Source organism: Maniola jurtina, chromosome 14 (genome assembly GCF_905333055.1).
Source record: "Maniola jurtina chromosome 14, ilManJurt1.1, whole genome shotgun sequence".
Taxonomy (NCBI): Eukaryota; Metazoa; Arthropoda; class Insecta; order Lepidoptera; family Nymphalidae; genus Maniola; species Maniola jurtina.
This window is the reverse complement of record NC_060042.1, coordinates 2,671,397-2,693,032: the sequence shown is the minus strand read 5'-3', so window position 1 is coordinate 2,693,032 and position 21,636 is coordinate 2,671,397. Positions and strand designations below refer to the sequence as shown.

General features: G+C 39.4%; 2 protein-coding genes across 4 annotated transcripts; one reads left to right on the top strand and one right to left on the bottom strand.

Annotated features, from left to right (window-relative positions):
• The first annotated feature begins 262 nt into the window (after window positions 1-262).
• LOC123871969 (protein shuttle craft) lies at window positions 263-15,691 on the top strand. 2 transcript variants are annotated; one of them, XM_045916056.1, is made up of 18 exons: window positions 263-406; window positions 511-2,188; window positions 2,641-2,817; window positions 3,251-3,470; window positions 3,816-3,979; window positions 4,517-4,586; window positions 4,744-4,878; window positions 5,231-5,355; window positions 6,021-6,148; window positions 6,939-7,092; window positions 7,320-7,516; window positions 7,607-7,731; window positions 8,202-8,387; window positions 8,894-8,983; window positions 9,447-9,645; window positions 10,103-10,255; window positions 10,558-10,700; window positions 11,163-15,691. In XM_045916056.1, the coding sequence occupies exons 2-18, from the start codon at window positions 658-660 to the stop codon at window positions 11,290-11,292; spliced, it is 3,927 nt and encodes a 1,308-aa protein (XP_045772012.1). In that variant the 5' UTR covers window positions 263-406; window positions 511-657; the 3' UTR covers window positions 11,293-15,691. The 2 variants fall into 2 exon arrangements, with proteins under 2 accessions (XP_045772012.1, XP_045772011.1); XM_045916055.1 differs by lacking the exon at window positions 4,744-4,878 and having other exon boundaries at window positions 4,517-4,721.
• A 399-nt stretch (window positions 15,692-16,090) lies between these two features.
• On the bottom strand, window positions 16,091-21,330 carry LOC123871973. 2 transcript variants are annotated; one of them, XM_045916060.1, is made up of 7 exons: window positions 21,017-21,330; window positions 20,463-20,631; window positions 19,509-19,606; window positions 18,220-18,950; window positions 17,647-17,730; window positions 16,998-17,158; window positions 16,102-16,512 (listed from the first exon to the last, which is right to left on the bottom strand). In XM_045916060.1, the coding sequence occupies exons 1-7, from the start codon at window positions 21,196-21,198 to the stop codon at window positions 16,168-16,170; spliced, it is 1,770 nt and encodes a 589-aa protein (XP_045772016.1). In that variant the 5' UTR covers window positions 21,199-21,330; the 3' UTR covers window positions 16,102-16,167. The 2 variants fall into 2 exon arrangements, with proteins under 2 accessions (XP_045772015.1, XP_045772016.1); XM_045916059.1 differs by lacking the exons at window positions 19,509-19,606; window positions 20,463-20,631; window positions 21,017-21,330 and adding an exon at window positions 19,057-19,176 and having other exon boundaries at window positions 16,091-16,512; window positions 18,220-18,966.
• Window positions 21,331-21,636: the final 306 nt, after the last annotated feature.

Here is a 21,636-nt window from a genome sequence, read left to right as displayed (position 1 = left end):
TGATGTCTATGGTCTATGATATAGGTATTTTATAATGTCCAATACAGATAATTAAATTAAATTAGCGAATATTACAAAAATATAAATTGTGCTTATTAGATTTTGATGCGGCTAAATGGAATATTTTTAATTTTTAAATATGAATGATACATAAATTTATCAACTTATCGCGTTTTTTAACACGTTTTTATTTTTTACTAAAATTGTTAATTTGTTGTTATAAAGAACCTAATGAGAAATGTCAACGTTGACTTTTCTCCCTTTCCCCCATTCCCCAGTTTCCGATTCATCTTGTCATATCGTCATAAAATTATTATATTTTTGATTTGCTAAATTATTTTCTTTTATTTTTTGGTTAATTTCGTGTTATTTATATAAATTCGAGTGACAGCAAAACCGGCCACTGGTGAGTATATCTCTTTCTAGAGTAATTGGGCTTGTGCCACATGTCGTTACAATACCTTGTAAAATCTCCCCATTGTTAATAATTTCCTTGTATATTAATTTCAGAGTGGAAGTAAAAGGCTCCACGAGACCTTAGGTCTCGGCCTGTGGCCACCAAACGCGCCCAAGGCAAAAAAAAATCAAAATTTGTCATAGGAAAATCTCACAGTGTAGGTCAATTAAATTTCACAATATTTCTTTTTAACTGCCACAATGTCTCAGTGGAACAACTCCTACAGTTACAACAACCAGTATCAAGCCCCGAATACCTGGAATGGGGACTACAACACACAGTATTTAAATCAATCCCAGTACTATCCCAATCCCAATCCTAATAGACAATATGAACCCAATCGCCAGTATGTTAGTTTTGATGAGTTTGTATCCCAAATGCAAATGTCTAATGTTCCTGCATCGAATACTGCTAGCTTCAATAACATACAATATCAAAATTATCCAAATGCTCAATATAACAATATCCCTAGTTATCAAAATGGGTCAACACCCCAGAACTCTCAGGCTGACTATGCTTATGGATCGAGCACTGCCAATTTTAGTAATAATGAAGAGGTCTACCAACCCAGTGTAAATAATCAGTATAATCAAGCACCAGATAAAAATAATTACTCCAATGAAGTGGTTTCTAAGTCAAAACTCACTCCAACTGCTACTGAATTTGTGCCTAAAAGTTCTAACACAAATGCTGTAAGTTCTCATAATGAACCAATCCTAGAATCGAATTTATCAAATTTAGAATTAAATGGATCAACAAGTAACTATTCTAAGCCATCTAGTTCGAATAATTGGAGAGAAAGACCTAATAGCTCACAGCAGCGTAGCAACTCATCTCATTTAGAACCTTATAGTCAAAAACATTCTAAAAACCAAGAACCAAGCCGCAACAGTAAATATGAGTCAAAGAGTCAAAACCAGGAATCTACTACTTACAATGAACCTACTAATCAGAACTCTAGAGATAACTATCAGAGAGAATCCTCCAGTCGGACAAATGATAGCAACACTCGTAATCGTAAATCAAAAAACCGTCCAACTGAAAATCAAGATTCTACTTATCGCAGACAAGATAATCAAGAATACAACAGCAAAAATAGAAACAGTGATAATCAGAACCAAGATGTAAAAGACTCAGGTTACCGTAGACAGGATAAAAATCAAGAATATAATCGGTCAAATCGAAACAGCGACTATAATAGTCATAACCAAGATGCAAAGGATTCCAGTTACCGTAGACAAGATAATCAAGAATACAACAACAGATCCAATAGACACAGTGACCGTAATTCTCACAACCAAGATTCTAAAGATACTAGTTACCGCAGACAAGACCATCAAGAATACAACAATCGATCAAATAGACATAATGATTACAATACTCAGATCCAAGATCAAAATCAATATAGTGATCAAAATGATACTGATTTTGGTGACTATGAAGGGGGCCAATCCAAAAACAACTCTAAGGCTAAAAACAAAGAGTCTGATGTATATCGCACTTTTTATAATAGTTCAATGCCTAAAGATAGTCAGGATGTAAGGAGCGGTAGAGGTGAAGGTTCAGGAAGAAATCGTAAGTGGGCTGGCACTCAGAGGCTCAGGGCTCCAGAGCGTACAGAAGATGAACAATATGCTAACTCGTATGCACCATATAGAGAGGAAAAGTTCAAAGACACTGCACCAAGCCCTATTAAAGGAAAAAATAGGCCAATCAGTAATCATGTAGGAGGTATGTTCAGTATTTTATGTGTAAAAGTCCATGTTATAATAAAGTTCTTCACAAACAATTCATAACCTTTACAGCTTTGTTTGCAATTCTTAGATAATAACCAAAGGAATAAAGAAAATAATCTACAAGTATAGTGTGTAAGTAATACACTACCCTTGGAGATCATTCCTATCTAAAGGGTTATATTTTAGCGATTTAAGAAATCTAAAATATTAATTATTCAGGTACATTTTAATCTATCACTACAGAAATTTAGCTTGTAGTTTTTAATTGAATTAACTTATTAAGTAGTGATAGTTTGATAAAAGGCTGATAAAGTTGATTTGACTATTATTATATTATCACTCCAAGTATTTGGATACCAGGTTTTACACTTACCCATTATTACAATTTTTTAAATAAATAAAAATAAGGCTTACCACTACCTACTACCTTACATCTTTCGATTACAGCGAATCCAGATATGACCCAAAGGGAACGGCTCAGCGAGCAATTAGACAAGGGAACATTAGAATGTCTAGTTTGCTGCGAGCGAGTGAAGCAGACAGACTCTGTATGGTACTGCAGCAACTGTCACCATGTGCTGCATCTGCGCTGCATTCGCAAGTGGGCTATGAGCAGTTTGGTTGGTGAGTTTAGTAGACTTGATATTTACAATAGTAAGTAGTAGTAGTAGTATGATACCAGCACATATACATTGACTGCCTCATGAGTCTTGAGGTTAGTGTTCAACTGTGGATGTTGAGGTCCTGGGTTTGAATTTGGTACAGAGATACCTTGCATCCCAGGAACGAACTACTGTGGATATTTTTACAGGGAAATGAAAGAGTTCCCACAATAAAAACCTCAATCCCATGTTGAAGGCATCATGAAGTTCTAAATAAAATTAATAAAGAACTGTGTGGTCACTATGTTAACACTCATTTTAATTCCTTTATCAATTTGTTATGTTCATAATTTCATAGCAATATTCAGCTAAATTAGATATTGGTCTGACTGTGACTACTAGTATTAATTTAAATTCGTTAATATGGTGATTGCTAACCATTTTCCTTTTTGCAGAAAGCAAATGGCGTTGTCCAGCTTGTCAAAACACAAACCAGGACATTCCAACAGAGTACCGTTGCATGTGCGGCTCTGTACGCAATCCTGAATATCAGAGAGGATCGAACGGTGCCCACACTTGCGGACAGTCGTGTTCACGGACGAGGAACTGTACGCATCCTTGCACGCTGCTTTGTCATCCTGGCCCATGCCCACCCTGTCAGGCCACTGTCATCAAGTGAGTATAATAAAACAGGAATATTGAGAATCAAATGGTCATACTACGATTTGGAAATATATGTCTCCTATTCAAGGAGGTCGAGGTGGAGGAACTCTTCAAAGTTATGTGCGTTTCAAACAATAAAATATCACTTGCCTTAACAGTGAAAGAAAACGGGAAAGGAAAATGAGGAAACATGCAGTGCTAGTTCCCCATAATATTCTCAAAGTTGTGTGAAGTCTGCCTTTTGTATCCTCCTTCTATCTATGTTTTTTTGTTTTACTGTTGTAAAATCCTTCTTGTGGTGGTAAAACAAGTATTTAATAATAGATGAAGTTCTCTATAAGTACTAAATCTTTCCAGGCAATGTGGTTGTGGAGCAGAAACTCGTTCAGTGATGTGCAGCAGTAAACTAGCCCAGGTGTGTGGGCGCGAATGTAAACGGAAGCTTGAATGTGGAGTCCATCTCTGTAGTAAAGAATGCCACGAAGGGCCCTGTGATCCTTGTACTGAAACAGTGACACAAGGTGAGTACTTGTTGTCTTTGTTGCCTTTAACTCGGCCATCTGAATCGTAACTGTAAATGCTGTAATGGTCCAAATCCAAAAAGTGCAAAGTGCTATAGCACAGCTATGCACTTATATCTGTTATCTTAAGGTTTGGACAGTATAACTATAACCAGAGTAAGGAAAACTGTTTAGACGGAGCAATCGTGCGATAAGTGTGGGACAAAGGAGTGACCCGTACTGGCCTAGATAGTTAGGGCCCTATATTGACAGGTTGTGCTGGTCGTCACCATGAGATCAAAGGCGTCAGACTAAACTGTGCCTCCCTTTATATTGTGGTAACATTCTACAGTTATGGGTACCAAGTGAATTCAAATGTTGGATAGAATCAGGCGTTACTTTGCGGAAGTTCATGTTTAGCAAGAAACAGTTAAAAATTATTTTGCTATAATCCGCCAACAGATTGTTGGCGGATTATAGCAAAATAATTTTTAACTGTTTCTTGCTGAATTCAAATGTTCTAAGATATGCTTCACTAACTTGTTTTATTTATAACAGTATGCCATTGCCCGGCCGCCAAGTCTCGCTCGGTGCCATGTGCGGCGGACACAGGGGCGTACGACACTTGGTCGTGCGAGTCCTCCTGCGGACGGGTGTTGTCGTGCGGCGCGCACGTGTGCCGCTCGCCCTGCCACCCACCTCCCTGCCCCCTGTGCCCCTTACGCCCCGAAAACGTGCTCGCCTGCCCCTGCGGACACACCAGGTGAGTGTACAATAGAGAAAGGGTCGTGCGAGTCCTCCTGCGGACGGGTGTTGTCGTGCGGCGCGCACGTGTGCCGCTCGCCCTGCCACCCACCTCCCTGCCCCCTGTGCCCCTTACGCCCCGAAAACGTGCTCGCCTGCCCCTGCGGACACACCAGGTGAGTGTACAATAGAGAAAGGGTCGTGCGAGTCCTCCTGCGGACGGGTGTTGTCGTGCGGCGCGCACGTGTGCCGCTCGCCCTGCCACCCACCTCCCTGCCCCCTGTGCCCCTTACGCCCCGAAAACGACACACCAGGTGAGTGTACAATAGAGAAAGGGTCGTGCGAGTCCTCCTGCGGACAAGTGTTTTAGGTATTTTAATGAGAAATGTAATTATAAATAAAGTTGCGCTCGCTTCGCTCGCAATATGCCTTGTTGTTTTATTTGCTCGTATTTAATATTGTTTCATTATAAGCCTCTACAAAGTTAAAAATAACAACTTGTGAAAATATGCTTTTCCTTCATTACAGAATCAGTAAAGATCAACGCAAAACTTGTACGGACCCGATACTGCTGTGTGGGAACATCTGCGCCAAGCCGCTCTCCTGTGGCCCGGTCGGAGACAAACATTTTTGTAAGGAGAAATGCCATGAAGGTATGTCATAGTCAGCTATAAAAAATAAATTAAAAAAAAAAACACTTTTTGTTATTACTATGACGCGCCGCATCTAGTGTAACATTTGTATCGCTGAGTATAGTATAGATCATTAGTCATGTATAGCTGGGTAGGTACTTAAGACAAAGATGTTATAAAAATCTGACTTTAATCACACCCAAAGTGATACTACATACAGTCAGTCAACAGAGTCTTCTAGATAGGGCAATCCTGCAAGCACTAGATTTTATACCACTTCACTTGCTTTAATACGTGGAACAACGTGAGGAAACCTCATGCATGTATCCTCACGTTTTATTTATTTCATTCTATTTATTTTAGAGTTTTATTTTATTTGTTACATAACCACAGAATTACACACCATACCATTTACGGGCAAACATACCATATCATATAACTCTCAAAGCAGTTCTCCATATTATTCCCAAAGATGTGTGAAGTCTGTCGATCCACACTAGGCCAGGCAATGGCCTTCTTATTCTGAGAGGAAACCCATTTAATAGTGGGCCGAAGATGATGACGAGTTAAACCGTGGAGTACTCTCCATGGTTTAACTTAGGCTATTTTTATCGGGAAAATTTAAAGTGTTCTCACAAGTTTTTCAAAAACCTAAATCGTCCTTTTTAAAAATGTTTATATTGTAGGAGAATGCCGCGTATGCCCTGACAGCACGTTGCTCCAGTGTCGCTGTGGACACTCAAGCCGCGAAGTGCCTTGTGCTGATCTTCCCGAGATGCAGAATAATGTGCTATGCCAGAGGAAGTGTAATAAGGTAAGACTTTTCTGATATTTCAATCCTTCAATTACTTCTTTAATCGATGTGGAAAACCCAGACAAAATGTAAGCAGCCTAGACACCATAATGAAAAGCCTTACCTGACTTATAGGAAACGCATCTATCGCAAAACAGCAATATTATCATATTATACAAGGCTATAAACCCGATATAGCTGTACAGTACTTAGTATACATGGCCGTAGCCCTGGGGCCCCGAATCTTTTCATGAATAAAAAAGGGTGACTACTTAGTTGCTTGGTGGAATTTTACCTTTCAATTTGACAGTAAGATAGAATACAACAAGAAATAGGAGCGCGAACGCGCGGCCCTGCCTAAGGAACATGCTAAATGGTCAATCCTTTAACCGATTCAACGAAATTTAATACAGAGTGATTACATCTGGAGACTGATGTAGTTTATTCCGAAAAATCAGAGTTCCCACGGGTTTTTTAAAAACCTGTGTACACTTGGATGAAGTTGCAAGCACTATGCTTAGATATCTCAATGGATAGATGTAGGTCTCTTGTAGGGATGGATCCAGCGGCTCCCTGTGACTCGTTTGATGTTAACTGTCCACCTAGTGACAAAGTGAAGCTCCACTGTAAAGTGCAGCGTTGGCAGATCCCCCATCTGCTAACGCTGTACTTTCTGGTGCAACGTCGCCATTCCAGAACCTTGAGATCCCATCGTATCAGTTCTTCGAACTATGTGTCACGCCCATTGCCATTTCAACTTCACAACCCACGGGCATCATCTAGTTGTAAATAATTTGTTATTTGTTCACAGAAATTATCATGCGGTCGTCACAGGTGTAGAACGGTGTGTTGTGACGCGCAGTCGCACAGATGCGCGGTGGTATGCGGACGCACGTTGTCTTGTCAACTGCATCGCTGCGAGGAGTTCTGTCACACAGGACACTGCGCGCCTTGTCCTAGAGTCAGTGAGTAGTCATATATGTTGCTAGCGCCATTTAATCTGCTACTAACGCCATCTGTTGGTAGACTACTCTTTATTGTACCTTTTCTTTAATACCGGAATAGCATCTTACGAAGCACACTTTTAGTATCCAAAGCAATGTATATTAAGCTCTTACACTATGCAAATACATCGGCTTTTATAATAATGCGCACTCATTTGTTATGTTTCAATAAAATAATTTATGTCCAGGTTTCAACGAGCTCCATTGCGAATGTGGTACAGAGGTCATTATGCCCCCTGTCCGGTGTGGAACCAAACCTCCTCCTTGCAACTCACCCTGTAGAAGGGAGAGACCCTGTGGTCATCCCCCACACCACAGCTGCCACTCTGGCGACTGTCCCCCGTGCGTGGTGCTCACCACCAAGAGCTGCTATGGACGACACGAGGTACGTATACTGAGGTCATCCTGACCAACTCCCTCTGTAGAAGGGAGAGACCCCCCCACACTACAGCTAAGAATATTTATTTGTTTCCAGGAACGTAAAACCATTCCATGTTCGCAAGAGGAGTTCTCGTGCGGTCTGCCGTGCGGCAAGCCGCTGCCGTGCGGTAAGCACTCCTGCATCAAGACCTGTCACAAGGGCTCCTGTGACGCTGGCAAGTGAGTCGACATTTCCCTATCGCCTATTATTCTATACCGTACGAGCAGGAACAGATCCAGCCCTCCAAAAAGGTGGGCCCAGCCACCCAAAAATCGGTCAAGTGCGAGTCAGTTTTTATTTTATTAAGGCATTGGATATAATACTTATGTTATCAGCCTATCGACCTCAATTTAGTGATCGTGTAAGTGTGACGTCACCAGTCTATTAGCAGTGGCATAGCTATACCGTTAGAGGCCTGTGGCAAAAACATCGGAAGGGCTAAGAAGGTAAACCGATGCAGTTGAAACAATCAAAGATGTACGCGTACCGGTCAGACAGGCAACCCTATTGCTACGCCACTGCCTTTCGGGTTGCCACTGGGTTTCGGGCATGCCCGGCGTGCCCACAAACTTGAATCCACGCTTGCGTACGAGTGCGCTCGTGAGTCGAAGCAGAAGAGAATGATCTAAACGAATTGGTTCATCCACAGATGCACCCAGCCGTGTATGGAGAAGCGGCCCAGCTGCGGACACCCGTGCTCTGCGCCGTGCCACTCCAGCGGCGGCGGCACGTGCCCGAGCGGCGTGGCGTGCCGGCGCCCTGTCACCGCCACGTGCCCCTGCGGCCGCCGCAAGGCCGAGCGCGCCTGCGTCGACAACGCGCGGGACTATGCCAAGTAAACACCCACTACATTTCCTACCTAACTAAATAAAAATATAAGTTCGGGTCAGACTCGCGCACCGCGGGTTCCGTACGTATTTTTTCCGACATTTTGCACGATAAACCAAAAACTATTATGCATAGAAATAAATAAAAATCTGTTTTAGAATGTACAGGTAAAGCCCTTTCATATAATACCCCACTCGGTATAGTTATCTTACTCTGAAAATTGAAAATACTAATTATTTATTATTGGTTCATGAACACATTTTAACCACAAATCAGATTCAGAGGTTTTCAGATTTTTTCCTTTACTTGTGCTATAAAACCTACGTAACTGCCAAATGTCATGATTCTAGTTCAACGGGAATCCCTATAGGTTTTCTTGACAAACACGACAGAAGGACAGATAGACAACAAAGTGACCCTATAAGGGTTCCTTTTTTCGTTTTGAGGTACGGAACCCTAAAAAGGAACTAAAAAGCTTGACGTAGTAAAATTTAATGGTCTTTTCTTTAACAGATTGATGAGTACCTTAGCCGCTTCCAAGATGCAAGAAGGCGGTACGGTGGATTTATCAGATGTACAACGACCAGGTTCCATGCTTAAAACGTAAGTAACTTTCGTCAACTGTACCTAGCCTGGCTATAGAACTGTCCAAAGGCCCTAAAGTTACTGATGCCATTAAAAACTATCCATACTTCCATATACTATGCATACGAATCCATACTAATTTAATATTATAAATGCGAAAGTGTGTCTGTCTGCTACATTTTCACAGCTCAACCAATTTAAATGAAAGTCTTTACACAGTTAGCTTACATCCCGGGGACGGACATAGGCTACGTTTTATCCTGGAAAATCAAAGAGTTCCTATGGGATTCTTAAGGGTCTATCCGTTTAACAGATTTATATGTTTGGTACAGAGGTAGCTTATGCCCCGGAAATTGATTTCGGCAACTTTTTTCCCGGAAGAGCAAAGAGTTCCCACAGATTTTTAAAAACCTAAATCCACGCGGAGGGAGTCGCGGGCATCATCTAGTCGTTTATACTTTTCTGTTGTTCTTATTCCCAGGTTGGAATGCGACGAAGAGTGTTACGTGGAAGCCCGAAGCAGGCGCCTAGCTTTGGCCTTGCAGTTGCGGAACCCAGATGTCTCTGCGAAACTAGCGCCGCGGTACAGCGAGCACCTGCGCCAAACGGCTGCCAGGGAACCCTCCTTCGCGCAACAAGTGCACGAGCGACTGACGGAGCTAGTGCAGCTAGCTAAAAAGGTATTGTTTGTTTATAGTAAGAATGGATAGTAGAACAGTTCCAGTTCACCCTTATTGTATACAAATCTTAAGCATTGAAAAAACGACTATACTACTTAATATATAATAATAATTATCCTTAGGTCCATTTCACTCTGACTTTGTTCGATGTTTGCTTATCGTTTGCATTTGGCAGGTTGTATAAAGCTGTGTGTTTACACCACTATAAACGTTATAATGGTGTAACACATCACTTCAAATTACTTTAACGACTGATAAGAAACACAATATTAGAAGGGATGCTCATAACACGGCCTTATGCCCCTTCTTGCTTGAAATCGTGCGTCTCCCTAGTTTTCTAGTCTTCCAAGATTTTCGAATTTTGAATTGAGGGTTATGTCTATATGGGAGTCTAAAAGTTTATTTGAATGCAAAATCTTTCCATTTTTAATTCACCCCACACGATTTGCTGTTGCAGTCTAAGCAGAAGACCAGAGCGCACTCGTTCCCGTCGATGAACCGCCAGAAGCGGCAGTTTATTCACGAGCTGTGCGAGCACTTCGGCTGCGAGAGCGTGGCCTACGACGCCGAGCCCAACCGGAACGTGGTTGCCACGGCCGACAAGGAGAAGGTATACTTTACTGCTACTTGTCTCATCTGGTGGTAAGTGATGATGCAGTCTGAGCAGAAGACCAGAGCGCACTCGTTCACGTCTATGAACCGCCAGAAGCGGCAGCGAGCGGTCTATATCGCACTTTGACTTAGCTCAGACTTAAGACACTGTTAAAATGAGACAGCGTTATACCGCTGGCATAAATCTGTCTCGTTTTAACTGAAACTTAAGTCTAAGCAAAGTCAAAGTGCGCTCTATAGATTACAACCTTAGACTCTAGGAGAAAATTGAAATAATAATGATAATGCAACCGTTTTCAGTCATGGCTGCCAGCGATGAGCGTACTAGAAGTGCTGGCGCGGGAGGCGGGGAAACGCAAAGTGCCGGGCCCCGTGCTGCGCACCCTGACGCAGCTGGCGCCCGCCGCGCCCGCCGCCACGCCGCTCACCACTGCCGCATCCAAGTGAGTACATACAGGGTGAACTCTCGGTTTGATCCTAAATCGAATCTGTCAAATATTAGGCTAGAGGTGACGTGAAATCTTAAGGTGAACACACACTTATTCGAGCCGTATGCGTCGAACGAGTCGAACGAAACGAATAATTATAAGTATATGAAATCTTATGAAACCTCACACACTTCCCCGCGTCGAATCGTCCAAACTTTCGACGCGCGGAAGTATCATTTCATACACAGAATTCTAAAATTCGTTTCGTTCGGCTCGGACAGGTGTGCGTTCACCTTTAGATGTAGTTCGCGATAAGTCAACATAGACACTTCTAGTGAGATACCGCGTTACTCAAATACCGCGTAATCGATATCGATAAATTTTTTGGTACGCAACAAAATGAGAATAAAATAATCACCTCATTTTTTGATTTAATTATTATTATTGATTGATTGATGTAAATCTCTACATAAACAGATCGTCCGGCGGATGGGCAACGCTCACGACGACGAATGCCTGGGCAGCGCGCAGCCAGCCCAAGCAGCTGCCCAAGCAACCGACGCAGGAAGCGAAGATAGACTACTTCGACAACCCGCCCGACAACTAACCTAGTTCAATTCCACGCGACCAGATGAGTGTATACCTTTAGAGAATTATATCCCAGAAGACATAGTTCGAATCCTGCCCGTTCTGCAATTTTTGATATTTATTTAAAATTATTCAGTCCTTAGTGTTGGTGGTACACTATCATAAAAATAATAAATAGTGAAAAAGCAATATGTCCTTTCTCATCCAAAGAGCTGCATTGTAATATGGGCCTTTGAAAGTAGTATCGATAATAATTACTGCAGTGTCGCTACTAGGTGGCATTAACAGTCGCTTCTGTACTGAGTGAACATATGTCGAATTGTGAAAGTGGCCTAGCGGTCAAGGCGTCGGGCGCGAATCCCAGAAAACTTAGGTTCGAATTCTGATATGTATTTAAAAATTATCTGGATAAACAAAGTTCTTTGTATGTTTTCCCCCCAATCTTTGATACAGCGCCGAAGCGATTTAAATGTACCATAGAACATATAAAGGTGCTTGCTATTTGCTCAAATATTTCCGAATGATAATAAATTAATAACCACACGATCGGGTATATTGCACTCATCTGTGTCCTTATTTTATAAGAACACTTACAAGTGGTATCAATTTGAGAGTATTACTGGACAGCCCTTTCTTGTGATTTTTTATTAAAAATAATGTAAAAATAAATGTACCAGTGACAATACTTTACCTGGCTAATAATAATGGGAAGAATAATAGTGGGAAGTCATTTTGTACGGACTATAAATCTTTGAACCCACCCATGTATCATTGAAACCACATATTTTTACGGAAATTGGACAAACCACAGACGATATTAGTTTTAAGACACATTGACTTTGATTGATATTAAAACTAGATGATGCCCGCGACTCCACCCACAAAGGTTTTAATTTTTATAAATCCCAAGGGAACTCTTTGATCTTCCTGAACACAAAGTAGCCTGTGTCCATCCCTGGCATGCAAATTATATCAAAATCTTATTATGTATCTAAAAATTGATAAAACGGATGGGCCGTGAATAGATTGCAGACAGACAGACACGCTTGTATTTATAATATTATATGGCATATTGACAATACGCTCAGGCATCGTTCAGCCATTAAAAAAATGAATTTTTCCAGAAACATTCTCACCCTGATATCACATGTAAGTTGATGATATTTAGTGTCAATTTTTATGTATCCTTATTGGTAATGTAACGAAATATATTTGATTTGATGTGTATATAAATGTGTTATTACTATGTGTTATTACTTCGCAATAATCTGTTATCACACAAAACCCAGATTTAATTATTTAATTAAAAATATGCCCATGAAATCACGTCTATCCGTGTTCATCCGTTGCGACGTAATTGAAGGACAAACCAATAAACCAACTACCCAACAAACACACTTTCGCATTCATAATATGTTTTGCCAAATTAGTAATCAGTGAGTGAGTCAGGACTTTTCTCTTTAAACATATTATGTATTGATATTATAAATGGAATAAGTATAACAGATTATTGTAAAGTAATTTGTATTATCTCTTTTGCTTGCGTGGTTATGTTGAATTTACGGAGATCGATGTGTACCGAATATCATAAAGGTCATAGCACACATATCAACTCGGAAAGAGATCATCACCGCATCAACTCGAGCTGTCCAGTGTTCTTTGTATGAAAAGCCTTACTGCAACGCACACTAATCGAAATCGTAGCGTAATCGCCTCGCCTCGGGACAAGCTCACTGCGGTCAACTTGCAGTAGCCGCGCCTACGGCTCATCGTACTCGCGCTTACGATTTTCCATACGTCGCTTCGTCCACACTGGCCTGTGTGCGGTCAGCAAGCTGTAAGCGCGGCGTCGCCTAGCTGAAGCCGAGTTGACGGACCGAAGCTGCTGACCCACTTTTACATTAACGTTAACGGTTGGTTGACGGCGAGGCGAAAGGCGATACGGCGATGATCCCTTTCCGAGATATGTGTGCTGTCACCTTAATACTTAATATATTTGATGTAAAAAATTATCTGTAACTTCATCAAAAAAAAAATATATATATAAAGTACACCGGTCTTTCGATGTCATAAATGAACGCGTGCATACGACCAACTTTTGTTTCTGCAACAGTTTTGTCTCCCACATCAAGTTTTATGAGTAGAGACGTTTTGTGATAAGATTTGTGTGTCTCAAAGTAGTAAAAAAACCCGGTCAATTACGTGTCTGATTCGCACACGAACGTTTCCATACTATAGTACAAAAAATAACACTTAATTTTTTTTGTGATGTAATTAAAATGTAATGTAAATTCACGAGTTTTTGGATTTTCTCCTTTACTTGTACTAAAGACATTGCTACCTGCCAAACTTCATGATTCTAGGTCAACGGGAAGTATCCTCTAGGTTTTGATTCTCTTGATGGGTCTTGACAAACTGACAAATCAGTGGTTAGTGGTAAGGTTCCTTTTTTCTCAGATACGGAACCCTAAAACAAATCATCATTTCATCTAGTGCACTGTAATATTTTATTTAGAATAAACGTCGCTTTGACTTCATCGCAGTATGCATTTGAGCTTTTGAAAGTACACGCACGTTGCTAAATGCTATGCAATTTTTATAATAGCTACTTATAACTTTAGAGAAGGATACCAAACTGTTCGGAGACTAAAGTTGTTTGTGTGTGCAAACCCTTACTGTAATTTATCAATTAGCAATTCGTTATTACTTATTACTAACATATTTTATTAAGAACACTTTTCCTTTTATTAACCTATTTTATATTAAGATGACTTTTCCGTTATTAGAATTAAATGATGATGCACTAAATGCTCGGAGTGTATTCTCACTTTGATTGGTATTGCAGTAACTTTAAAAAATGCAAAAAAGTTCTTCTTTTAATCTAATAATTTGAACTTCCAAGTATAAGAAATTAATAAGAATAAAATATGTGTTCAGCACAAAGAAGTAGATGAATTTCATGTTTAGGTATTTAATGGGAAACCTGTAATCATTTTATAAGAAAAATAAACCTAGAATAAGAAAATTATTTATAGTGTTTAGTTATCGATTGTATAAAGTAAATTATAATTTATTTGTATAATACATAGTTACCGTATTACATGAAAATTTAACACAATTTTTCGGTCATTTCATATACAGATTTTGTATCCGACTTCCGTCATCCGTATCTCTCCGTCATCCGTGAGAATATCTCGGATGTGCCTCTGATTCAAATCGGACCATTGACGTATATATGTTAAAGATGTGCACTAGCTTGGATTTGGATCAGAGACCGTATTAGTGCGTAAGCAATATCCGAGTTCGGTCCGAGTTTTTTATATCCGTATTTTCACGGATTCGGATCGGAGCCTTAACCGCTCTTACGGCTTAATTTTATTAATAAAAATCAATCTATCAGTAGACAGTCGATAAGTTAGATATAACAATGTTATTTGTTAAAAAAGATCATACTTATAGTACGTGACAGGTTGAAATGGCAATCGGGGTATGAGGCGGGGGTCGCTCCGCACACCCGCACGTCACCCGCGCTCGCCCGCAGCAGGCTAACCTCTCGCACACTACACAATTTTTGATAAATAACAACGTTGCAATGTGACTTATCAACAGAAGATATTATTAATTTCGGTCATTAGACAGTTTTAGCGCAAGTGTTCTAAATACTGTCGCTGCATATGCAAAATTCGCTAAGTATGTATTTTTAGGATGTTCGTTTTTGATGTCATTTTGTTTGGTTTCAAAAGGCGTGTGTACATGTAGAAATCCGTTCTTTAGCATGTGTGCTAGTTCAAGAGATAATCTTTTTAGCTATGTGAATTTGATCTAAAAGTAAATCATATTTTTTCAAAAAATTTAAGTTTAAGTCTCCTGAAAACTTGTGAATACACACACGCATAGCGGAATTTTCATGCGCAGTGACGATGTAGCCAATCACAAAGTTCATAATTCAGTAACTCTTACTGCCGTAAATTACGTACTGTTATCTAATTATAAATTAGTAGTAGTAGTTTTTGAATCAGATTATAAATATCCATTCAAGTCATATCTGAAAATTAAAGATGAAAGATCCACATGATCTCTTCAAAGTAATACGGTAAACTATAGGTACTGAACCATTATATTCTTTTATGAAAATATTTTTGTCTCATCAGTATTTATAATTTACTATAATATGTAACTCGTATGTTATACTTACAGCTTTGGATTTTCTTTTTTACTTTTTTTTAAATATGTGTATTGTGATATATTCCTTTCAATGTTCTACTTTTTGTTTTATAGTTACCTATCAAGAAAATAATATGAAGGGTTTATTCTTATGACTAATATAGTAATATTATACCTACCTAATAAATATACCTGCATCTTAAATTATCTGTTGTACAGGCGATATGTGTAATAAAATGTTACATATTTGTTAACTTTCTTTTATTGTTCCACCTACAAACTTCTATAGAATATAGTTACGGGCCGCCATGAAGCATGCTCGTGTTGTTTTACCCAAAGGTTCCACGGAGAGAAGTTAGAAGTAAAGGGATCTGTCTATTAAGTTATCGGCATGGGATTACGTAACATATAGGATAACAAAGACAAACTCACTAACCAATCGAATCGATGCCGAATGTTTTTTGAAAATATTTTTGAATTATATTTCGAAGGTTTTTAGAAAACATGTTAGCGATTGGGTGGCCACTCAAAATGGTTAACGCCTAATGGTTGTCTTTGTCATTTGTATGGGATTACGTAACAGAGAGAGCGCCATACTAAATTCTCTCCCTGGATAGAGTACATATCTCTATGTACGATTGCACCTTCATACACGAAAAATGAAACGCACACATTTTGTAATCATTTTATTTATAAAATATTTAACAAGACGGATATTTTAACACACAATTTACTGATCCCCAATATCTTGCAAAACACTTTCGATGTATCGTGCAAGTTGTAATATGGGGGTGGCAACATTTCTGAGACACCGACACTTGCAGACATTTTGTTCTGAAAATTTTGCTCTTGAAAACTCATCCGGCCATATATTGCAACTAGACTTTCCACTAGATTTCTGTGTATCAATGAGCTTTGAGACACTATGCCAGGGTTCGCTTGCATACTTCATTTCGTTGAAACGGTTGTCAAAGGAGTATTTAGAATGCTGTTGCCATTTATTCTCGGATTGGTAGTCTCTATCAAGAAGCCAACGTAATCTGCGACAGGATTTGATTTTCTTACAGAATCGATTCTGAAAACGTCAACTTTTTTGTTACGACCGAAATTGATAAAATCAATCGACCTATCCGTATCCGTAATCTGTCGATAAGTTTGAACTCTAAGTGCTCATTATACTGGCTTCCCACGGTGCGTGATTCTGCGGAATATTACGCACGGCCGACGACGTGTCTGCGCTACATACCACGAACGATACTCTTTCAATGGTAACGTCGATGCGGGCTGGTCCGCGTCCGTCCGCACCATTGGAAGCCGGTATTAGAATAAACTAAAAACAGTTATTGGACTGTAAATTAGATTTAGAAATTAATTTTAAGTGGAAGTTTTAGCTAGAATAATATTACTTACTAGCCCATAGGCTACTGGTACTAGGATTGGTACTAGGATTTAAGCTGCCATTGTATGATGGTCTTTAAGGTAGAAAAACTTAAACTTACATATATGTGAAAAATTAAAGAGGTACAAACATATTACACATTTCTATAAAACACTAGCTACCTTGGAACTATCACATTTAGGAGCTTTCTTGTAATGAATTGATAGACACTTTTCTGGGCACTCTGATGATTTTCTTTTAGCGTTTTTGTAACTTTCAACAGACAAGTCGGAGTCGCTAGTAGCATATTTTATAGGGGAAACGTAGGGCTGCAAAATATGACCTAAAATTAAATTATGTTAATTTGAGTCTTTAAATTACAGAAGGGACGTTGTTTGTGACAGCGCATATCAGCCGATTGCGAGTGGCAAGAAACGTTGACCCAAGTCGGTATGGGTGACCGAATTTGACCTTTTCGCTACCTCTGTGCCTTGGAGAGCACGTTAATCCGTCGGTCCTGGTTAGGGTTCCCACAGACGAGGGAGTTTTGCTCGTGGATAAGTCCCTCATCTTTTACTACGTTTCGTGGTAGGTTGGTACTATTATTTAATAATAATAATTTATTATTAATCGGTCGTGTGCGTTTTGCGATTGATTGTGTGTGTGTGTGTGTAGTCACCTTTTCTAGGCAGGCGCATTCCACCTTGGGCTGCATGCGTCAACACGCAGGTACTGCTTGTGTGATCACAGGCAAGCCTACATAGTTAAATGGAATGTTATATGGAAACTGAAGATTTAGCATCCAATTCGTGTTTATGTTTATCCACTCACACATTCTATTGATCCCCAGACGCAGTGCATCGCAGAGAAGCACGGCTAACATAAGCTGGTAGCTGGAAGAGTTGTAAAAATTACCTGCAAACCAACAGAAAAGTTATATTAATTAGTTCTAAAACACAAGTCTTTAAGTAACTAACTACAGAGTTTTGATCACCGCCGTAAGGTTGCCGGCTCATCGGTGCTTATATATTTCGGAGTGTACTCAAAAGCTTTTTGTTTCGGTCATACCCTTCACCTTTTACCACCGTGCCGCAAGACGCCGGGCGATTTTCTATCCTTATCGTCGGTCGACATATACCTGTGTCACGCACGAAATGCCTTGCGTCATAATTCCTCATAAGCATGGAATACGCATGCATGCTTTGCAACAGGTACCTACTCTTCCGCGATAATTTTCCTACCAATTACAATCCGAGTAGGTTTAGAACAAGAGTGAAGAGGCATCTTCTAGGCAAACGCGTCCCATCTTAGGCATCATCACATTCCATCAGGTAAGTATGATTTTGACCAAGCGAGCGTGCTTGTAGAGAATAAAAAGTAAAGTGATCGTAATTTTAATCTTACCGTGGTATAAATGTACAGACTCATAAGCAAAAGCAACCATCTTAGCCCATAACGGAAAGAATTCTTTGTCATTTTTTGGACAAAATTTCTTATCTGCAATTACGGTACACACTTGTGACGATTCGCATTGCTCAAATAAATCTGAGCTATCGTTCTCTGGCAAATCGTCAGCGTCGCCAAGTTTTGTGAACTTTTCCAAACATTCAATGTTTTCTTTAACAGTTTCGAGTTGCAAGTTAATGTTTTCAGCGATATTTTTCTTGACGATCTCTAGTTCGCCCTTGACGTCGTCAGCTAAATTGTTTTCAAACGTTACATTTTTAATGACGCTGTGAGCGCTTTCGTTGTCACTATCTTCTTTTTTATCATCTGGCGTTCTAAACTCTTCGTAAATTTTGCTAGTTTGAGAGCTACCTTGGCTGATATTATCTTCGAAATCATACAAGTGGTCGTTGTGTAACACGCAGAAACTTTCATAAAGATCATCGGTGTTGACGCTCAAAGGCGCTCTAGGTTGAGCACTTCTGGTTTTATCTATTTTAGATTCACTCTGGCACGAGCCAAAGGTGTCGCACAGTTTCCGGCGCGCTCGCCTCTCTTTCATTTCCTGCCTCAAAATCTTATCTTGATACGATTTATCCTTCAGTCTCTGAGCAGCATCCGATTGATTTTTTTCTAGCGATTTATACTGTTCATACAGATACCAAGATCTGACGCGATGACATTTTTTGTGTGCAGTGTCCAAATCTGGAGATTTAATTAGTCTTTTTAATAGGCCTACCTCTACCTACCTAATCATTGATTACCTATTATTATACTTACTAAGTACCTACTCACCAAAAGAATCCAAATAATCCATTAAATATCTTTGTTTAAATATTTTAATACCTAAAAAAATGAAATTTTTGATAAAATTTCCTGTTCATGGCTTCATGTCAGTGATTTTTTTTTACTTTTTCTGACGTACCCAGAAATATATCTATAAATACTTAACAAATTGCTCGTATTTCGCTAAAGAAGTTTTTATTACAAGCAGAAAGGCATGATAGCAACATTAGCAAAACCAAGGACATTAAACTTGAAGTTGAATCGATGTGATTCTTGTAATTTAATTAAAAACAGTGAATTACATAGGTAATGAATTATGAACTACTGAAATAATAGTAACAAGTGAGGTTTGTCAATATATTTATTGATATTAATATCAAGTTTAAATAAATACATAATATCATGATTTAGAAAATATTCAATAAAAGAATATCGCGCCGCCGGCCGGCTGTCTGCTGTATCCCGGATTGGTTTGCGAAGAGTGGACTCCAGAGTTCATGAGTTTCACGCTGAAAGGCGAGTTGCGTTCTGTAACACCTCCCCGCTTCATTGGATGACCCTGTAAACAAATAAACACATTATTACTAAGCCTTCGTTGTCTGTCCGTCCGTCCGTCTGTATGTCAGCGGGCTGTATCTCGTGAACCGTAACAGGTATAGAGTTTTCACAGAATGTATTTCCGCTATTCTGAGATTATTTTTTGTACGACACATTTCATGTGCAAGTCCGACTAGCGCTTGGCCGTTTTTAGGGTTCCGTATGTCAAAGGGAACAAGAAACCCTTATCATTGCTTTGTCTGACTGTTTTTTTTTCGTGTCTGCCAAGAAAAGGTAATCAAAACCTATACTTAGGATACTTCTCGCTGACCTAGAATCATGAAAAACGTCTCAAAGCACAAGTTAGGGAGAAAATCCGAAAACCGTGAATTTGTGTGGTTACAATAAGTTAATTAAAATGTGTATGAACAAATAATTAGTTTATAGATGGCCCTGGCCGTCATCAATTTGCACTAGTGTGCATAAAAGTGTTACATCTTGTACTATGGTACGGAACCCTTCGTGTGCGAGTCAACGAAGTCAACAAAAAAAATCGGTCAAAATGTATCGAAAATTTTAAATTTCCCGCCATATATAAGGCAAAGACTACACGAGAACTGCAGCTTATCCGCTTTCGTTTCGAGAATTCAAACCGGGAATAAAACTTTATGGAACGAGTTTTTTATTTCGATGAAAGTTAGACCTTGACTGTGGTTTTACCTGGTGGTGAGTGATAATGCAGTCTAAAATGGAAATGGGCTATGGCAGCTTCATTAAACCCATACCCTTGATCTTTTCTACGCTTGATGGCACCGGAACGCTAAATCGCTTGGTGCCACGGCTTTGCCGGTAGCCTGCGTGGATAATATGATACTCACGAGCGGAATAGCGACTGGTGGAAATTTATCGAATGTATTCCTCAGGCGTCGCCACGTTTCACATCCTATGGTTTCTGGTTGCAAATATAAGTCCTCTTTGTCTGCGAAACGTTCGGTTGAGTGATTATAGGTTGCCGTTAGAATAATGTCCAAACTATCCTTTGGCAAACTGCAAGTACCAGACATTTTACTACAACTTTTTCAAACGTCTACCTTTCTACCAGTAGAAAGAGCTTGTCTTGTTAAAATTAATATAAAGACTTATGGTACACTAGCTTATACCTGCGACTTCGTCCACATTGACTACAGAAATTTCAAACCCCTATTTTACATTTTCAAAAATCCTTTCTTAGAGGATGTTTACGTCATAATAACTATCTGCAGGCCAAATTTCAGCCCGATCCATTCAGTAGTCTGAGCTGTAACTACATTGATAAATCAGTCAGTCAGTTAGCTCTTCCTTATATATATTTAGCTCTAATTTGAAGGCAGATTTGACATGGCAAATAATTTTAAGATAACTTGCAAAAACGGATGGTAAAAAGATAACTTACAAAAACGGATGGTAAAAACTTAATTTCCTAACGCTTGCTAATGTGTGGTGAGAGAAAAGTCTAGAGCCTACGGGAACTCCATGTTTTTCTGTCGTAGATAGGACTATTTCCTTCGTTAGTTCCCCTTCTTTTCGTAAATCTGGTAATAACTTTTTATTTCTAACTTGTTTGATTCCGGTCATTTTTTTGTGTTTTATTCCAATATTATAGCAAAACACTTTGATAATTTTGAATGTATCTAAAAAATACAAACAAAGTTCAATGACACCAAATTAGCACCAAATAAAAGTAAACCTGCAAACAAACATAGCCCATGAACGTAACCATGACAACCTACCTAAATCAAGATTATATCCTAAATTAAAGTATCCTATATTAATCTGTGTATCCTAACATCATAGACCTAAATCATGAGAACCTAAGATCCTTGCTAAGATCAAAATCATAGATCAAAATGCAAAATGATATTACCTTATCAAATCAATGGATATGGATATTACGAGTCTAACAAAACTACCTCACATTTCCAAAATCGCCCAAGTGGTGGTGATTACACACTCATTGACTGCTTCTCAAATCGCACCCACAGAAAACCACCTATATAACCACCATACTACTCG

Coding starts and splice junctions, on each gene's coding strand:
- LOC123871969 (XM_045916056.1), top strand. CDS start 658: ATGTCTCAGTGGAACAACTCCTACAGTTACAACAACCAGTATCAAGCC. Junction 9,646..10,102: donor TAGTGCAGCTAGCTAAAAAG/GTATTGTTTGTT, acceptor TTGCTGTTGCAG/TCTAAGCAGAAGACCAGAGC. Junction 10,701..11,162: donor CTCACCACTGCCGCATCCAA/GTGAGTACATAC, acceptor CTACATAAACAG/ATCGTCCGGCGGATGGGCAA.
- LOC123871973 (XM_045916060.1), bottom strand. CDS start 21,198: ATGACCGGAATCAAACAAGTTAGAAATAAAAAGTTATTACCAGATTTA. Junction 20,632..21,016: donor AGTTTTTACCATCCGTTTTT/GTAAGTTATCTT, acceptor TGGTACTTGCAG/TTTGCCAAAGGATAGTTTGG. Junction 18,951..19,508: donor TCTTCGCAAACCAATCCGGG/ATACAGCAGACA, acceptor GGACACTGCACA/CAAAAAATGTCATCGCGTCA.